The sequence below is a fragment of the Callionymus lyra genome, chromosome 16 (genome assembly GCF_982586985.1).
Source record: "Callionymus lyra chromosome 16, fCalLyr1.hap1.1, whole genome shotgun sequence".
Taxonomy (NCBI): Eukaryota; Metazoa; Chordata; class Actinopteri; order Syngnathiformes; family Callionymidae; genus Callionymus; species Callionymus lyra.
Genome location: NC_141833.1, coordinates 14,932,397 through 14,938,396, shown reverse-complemented (window position 1 = coordinate 14,938,396; position 6,000 = coordinate 14,932,397). Strand labels below are relative to the sequence as shown.

At 43.4% G+C, this 6,000-nt stretch overlaps 1 protein-coding gene across 1 annotated transcript; it reads right to left on the bottom strand.

Annotated features, from left to right (window-relative positions):
• Positions 1–380: 380 nt before the first annotated feature.
• foxc1a (forkhead box C1a) lies at positions 381–1,961 on the bottom strand. The gene has a single exon (XM_087811641.1). The coding sequence runs from the start codon at positions 1,781–1,783 to the stop codon at positions 383–385; it is 1,401 nt and encodes a 466-aa protein (XP_087667767.1). The 5' UTR covers positions 1,784–1,961; the 3' UTR covers positions 381–382.
• Between the last annotated feature and the right edge of the window lie 4,039 nt (positions 1,962–6,000).

Genomic DNA, 6,000 nt, shown 5'->3' with positions numbered 1-6,000 from the left:
AAAATCCTTCAAAAAAAAAAAAAAAAAAGAAACTTTCCAACAAATGAATGGTTCAAATGTGATACACACGTCAGTCACGTTTTTTTTTTATATATATATAATGGAACGTTTCTTATTTTTGATAATTAAAACAAATTTAGAAACACTTGTTTGTCGGTGTTTTGGTCCATAATATCCGGCTACAGTTTTTAGAAATAAATTACTATATGCACAAAAATGTTCAGGACAGGAAAAAAAGTGACAGACCTTTTTAAAACACAAAAATAAAAAAGAGACTTACGTGTCATTTTTTGTGTGGTAACACTGTTGTTTAGAAACGTTTTGTGAGTCTGTCGGGTGATAAATGTCGGTACTAAGAGTGAGGAGGAGAGTTTGCTTCGGGTCAGAACTTGCTGCAGTCGTAAACGAAAGCTCCAGAAGTGCGATAGAGGGACTGACCCGCTGGAAACGACATCTGACAGCTGTTATTCCCATTCACCGGCGAGTTATTCAAGCCGAGCCTCTGGGACTCGAACATCTCCCGAACCGAGTGGAAGTTCTGCTGCTGCGTCGGGTACGCGGCTCCGAGGTGGCCCAGATCCCCGGCCTGGTTCAGGTACCACGACGTCAGCCGGCCCTGGTGCGGATGGTGACCCTCCTGGTTCAGGTTGCCGTGGGTCAGCGAGGACGAGGAGGTGGTCGTGACCGAGTAGTCTGGCAGCGTCTCGTCCACGGTGGTGGTGGCCGGTACCAGGTGGTTGGGTCGCTCCCCGGCGTACAGGCTCATGGCCTGCATGTTGCAATGGTAGGTGGAGGTAGTGGAGTTCTGGGTGCAGGGGGAGCTGTACACCGAGGTCTGGCTCGGGGAGTAGTTCAAGGAGGAGAGCGACCTGGTGGACGGGATGAGGTTCGGCGGGAGTTCGGTGGCGCCCTGCGGGGACCCGCGCAGCGAGGTCATGATGTTGTCCACGCTGAAGCCCTGCGAGGAGTGGTGCTGGTGCTGCTGCTGCTGGTGCTGGTGCTGCTGCTCGGTGCTGTCCAGGTTGATGGACCGGGCGGACGGGATGCTGTTGGGACTCCCGCTGGACATGCTGCTGCTGCTGTCCGGACTCTCGATCTTCGGCACCAGCGACGGCGAGTCGGCCTGCGGCGGCGTCATGGTCCCGTTCTCCGTCTTAATATCCTGGACCCGGACCGGCTGCGACCCTTGCACCTCCTGGTCCCCCCGGGTCGTCTGTCGGCTCGGGACCACGTCCTTCTGCAGACGCTCCTCTTTCTCCTTCAGGACGTCCTTCTTCTTGAACCTCCTGCGCCTCCGCAGGAAGCTGCCGTTCTCGAACATGTTGTAGGAGTCCGGGTCCAGGGTCCAGTAGCTGCCTTTGCCGGGCTTCTTGTCGTCGCGGGGGACTTTGACGAAGCACTCGTTGAGGGACAGGTTGTGTCGGATGGAGTTCTGCCAGCCCTGCTTGTTGTCCCGGTAGAAGGGGAACCGCTCCATGATGAACTGATAGATCCCGTTCAGGGTCACCTTCTTGTCCGGGGAGTTCTGGATCGCCATGGTGATGAGGGCGATGTACGAGTAAGGGGGTTTCACCATGTCCTTGGGCTGAGGCTGCGGGGTGTAAGGTCCGTACGCCCGGGCCATGCTGGCCGGGTACTGCTCGTGATGGGGGTACATGTTCATGGGCGCGGGCATCCCGGTGTACCCGCCGCCCGCCGCCGCCCGGTAGTAGCTCGGGTCACCGCTGATGTACGGAACGACGCCCAGAGAGTTCGGGCTTGAGACGGAGTACCGAGCCTGCATTTTGTCTTTTTTTTTTTAGAAAAATCCTCCAAGAATTAAAAAAAAATCCCCCGAAAAAAAGCTCTGCTTTAAAAATCTCTCAAAGGTTCTCCAGGTTCTAAGCAGTCCCCATCTCTGCTGGCTCACTGGAAAAGTTCGGAACTTTTGGAAATCCGTCAGGACTTTTTGCGGAGTTAAATTCCTTCCTTCTTTTTTTTCTCGCTGCTCCTCCAATCAGCTCCTCCCCTGAGAAGCCCGCGGTCTGGACCAATGAGGAGCGAGGGGTTCTGGAGGAGGAGGAGGAGGAGGTGTCGGGAACTCCCGGCCCACTTCAGCCCCACGATCAGACGCGACAGAACCACTCGCGTGGAGGAAAGACACTTCGAAGTGCACCCCCATGAATATGAATTAAAAATAATAATAATCAATTAATATTAATAAACGAGAAACTATAACTATTAAAACTAATTGTAGTAGTAACTCCATATAATGAATAATATACATTTAAATCAATTCATATTGTTTAGTATTTAATTCATTTTTACAGATACTTACAATTCAAACATGATTTCGAAATAAATGACCTTTTTTTTAATCTTTCAACTCAACATTTCGACTAAAAATAAAAGAATACAAGTCCCGCAATAATATCTGATTTATTGTTCGTATATATTTAAGTAAAACAGACAATATTAGTCCAATCGAGCGCCACCACTGGGTTTTATTCTACAACTACACGCTTCAGCAACACGGCTTTACTGCATATATCTACTGTTCTTAGTATTTTATTAACGAGTATTATAATAGGTTTATTAGTACTCGCTACTGTTGGTTTACTTCATGTGTTTTTACTTGAATTTATTTGTCATTAAATAAGTGTAATAAGTGCAACTTTACTTCCAACTTATGCTATTCAAATATATTTTTTTAAGGTAAAAAAAAAAACTTAATCTAAAACTACTTTTTCGACTACTATTAGTACAGCTACTACTAAATCTACATTAAATAATGGGGATCCTTAAACTACATTCCAAGAACGCTAGAGTATCATTAATTTCTACTCGATCACTGCTTATTTAGTTTATGTATTACTGTAGTATTTTCTGTAGCTGCAATTACTTTAACTTTGACGAAATATCAAGACCGTATTATTAGTATTAAGTTCCCACTAGTGGCGCTAAAATAATAAATCATGAAGTTTTGTCTGAGGAAGAAAATACATCGAGGTACTTTTGGAAATCAAAATAAAACTACATCTATTTGAATCAGACTCTAGGACTGTGAATGATGGTTAAATTGATGATGAATTGAAATACGAGGTCCATCACCAAATGGCTCTTCTTCAGATACCCCACCCCACAGGAAAAAAAAGGGGTGCGTGTGTGCGTGCGTGAGATCAAAGTGGGCGCAGCAGTGGGAGGTGTGGACTGATCTCATTAACACGGGAATTAAGGCGAACTTTTGGGGGTCCTGACGGTGAACGAAGGCGTGAGAGTTTATTCAAGATACTGGGGGCCAAATGGGTCAAACGCGACACGTCGCTTCATTAAATATGCTGCGTTAAAAAAACCTTTTTTTGGAGGATATTTTGACACAGAGGCCTCGGTACTTTCCCCCGCAGTGCGAGGACCGAGCAGCGCGTCATAGCGAGACACAGTTACAGTGTAATATCGGTGTAATCCGCAGCAGGGCGTCTTAATTAAATGTCCGTGCAGTGGCCCGGTTTCTCCTTACATGGACCCGGGCATGAACCTTTCCCAGCGCCCCCGGGCTGTTGACACAGTTCACGAGGGGCCTTTTCACTTAATACCCGACCTGCCCACCCACCCCTAAAAAACCTCTCATAATTTTGAGGTACCGCCACCGAGACACCGACAAGTAACTCTATTATATACGTGTTAGAATTTAAACCGTCCTCCGTTCAGAAATAATGGAGAAGTATTTTGACTTCATTAAACACGATTTGCAAACGCTAATATATATATTTTTAACTATCACATTTGAACTACGAAAGAATGTTACAAAAGTATTTTTTACGTTTCTTATTTAACATAAACTTGCACTTATTACTCGTTGTCACCGATGCAATTTGATGTTTATAAAAGAGGGTGAATAAATAAGCAAACAAAACCACGAAAGTCAATAAACATTTGAAGACGCAAACGAGTGCGGCCACCTTTGAATATAAGTGCGCGCGAGGCGACACCTAGTGGTGGATAAGGGGAAAAACTTGCGAGTGTTTGCGAAATGCACTCTAACCATGTTCAAAAAAATGTATTTTTTAATCGTTATAAAATACTTTATACTGCATTTTTATGGCAAAAATAATGGTGATACAGATTTTTTTTACGTGTGTTTGAACGTGTATAATTGCGTTTTATATCGACAGTCTCACAAACTAAACTAAACCGCACATAATAATAATAATAATAATAATAATAATAATAATAATAATAATAATAATAATAATAATAATAACGATAACACAACGTATTTTTATAACGCCTTTTGGACACACAAAGACACTTTACAAACAAACAACGAGTGCACGTACTTGTTTTGATGTGGTAAATATGTGAAGAAGTATTTATTTTATTTTATTGATGTTTGACATTTTATTGTTTCATGTTGAATTTTGTACAATTAAGCAAATTCCTTATATGCGGAAATGTAACTGATGAATTCTGATTCAGCACATATATAAAAAATGTAACCAATTTTCAAGTAAATATTTTAAACTAAAACGTGTAAAGATATATCTTTCTATTAACATTTTTATAAAAGGCAAATTTCCCCTCCGAACTAACGTAAAAGTTTACGTTGACCCGATGAACTGAACATTAGAAGGAAAAGTTCGACTACAGCACATTTTTTATTAGCTGCTGCCACCTTGTGGACAGAGCAAGGACACATACATAGGACACAGTTTGAGATCCAACTGTCTTTATTGGTGAAGTACGTTTTCAGTGAGACGTTTACGTCATGACCAGGGCCGGGTCTAGACAGGCATGTATGAGGGGGCAGCCACAAATCTTGAGGGGGCATTGTGCTGTTACTTACTTACTTACATGTAAGTTTGAGGGGGCACAACATTTATTTGAGGGGGCCAGGCCCCCTCTTGCCCCTGCCTAGACCCGGCCCTGATCATGACAGTTTGATGTGGCCCTGATGAAAAGAAGATCAATCGTTATGGGACTAACAAAACGATTTTCAAAAACCAAGGAGCTGGTCTTGGACTTTGGGAGGTCCAGGACTAAGTGTCCATCAGAGGTGGAGATAGTTGACAACTATAAGTACCTCAGTGTGTGGCTGGACAGTAAACTGGTCCTGCAACACACATATAAGAAAGTTCAGAGTAGACTGTACTTTCTGAGGAGGCTTCGATCATTAACATCTGCAAGAAGCTCCTCTGCATGTTCTACCAGTCTGTGGTGGCCAGTGTCCTGTTCTATGCTGTGGTGTGTTGGGGTGGAAATGTGTCCAAGAGGAGAGTCAACAGGTTGATCAGAAGGTCTGGCGCTGTGTTTGGCATGAAGCTGGACTCACTGGTGACAGTTGCTGAGAGGAGATCATTGAACAAACTACTGTCCATCATGGATGATGACAGTCATCCTCTGAACACTGTCATCAGTGAACAGAGAACCAGATGGAGCACGAATGTCTCTCCCATGATGCAACACTTATAGACTCAAGGACTCATCCATTCCTCGTGCTATTAGATTGTACAATTCTGAGTTTGGGGTCAGTTCTTTTTATTGCTCTTTGTTCTTGTTCTTGTTTCATGAATCTATCGTATGTGTTGCTGCCTGACCTCCAGGGGGATCAATAAAGTTGATCTAATCTAATTTTAAAGGAAAGAGATTTGATGCAAGTGTTTGGTTAAGAAGTATAAACACGGAGATAAATAAGATCGATTGTGACCCAGGCGTAAAAAAAAAAGTTGACATCTCACTCATACTTCCTGTTACAGTACAGAAAATATACATTTTGTTTGGCTCGTGACTTAAACTGTTGAAATATTTTTGACCCCTCCTATGTTTGAGTTTGACATTCAATTTTTTTAAATATAAAACTTACCTCAAAATACCACGTTACAATGTAAAACCTATTTTATACTCACGCTGGCCAGCTGATGGCGCTACTGAACTGCAGCTTGAGAAGTCAGCGATCACTAGGGGTCAGTTAATTTAATTTAATGAACGAACTGTTTAACTCATTTACCACCGAATAATTTTTTT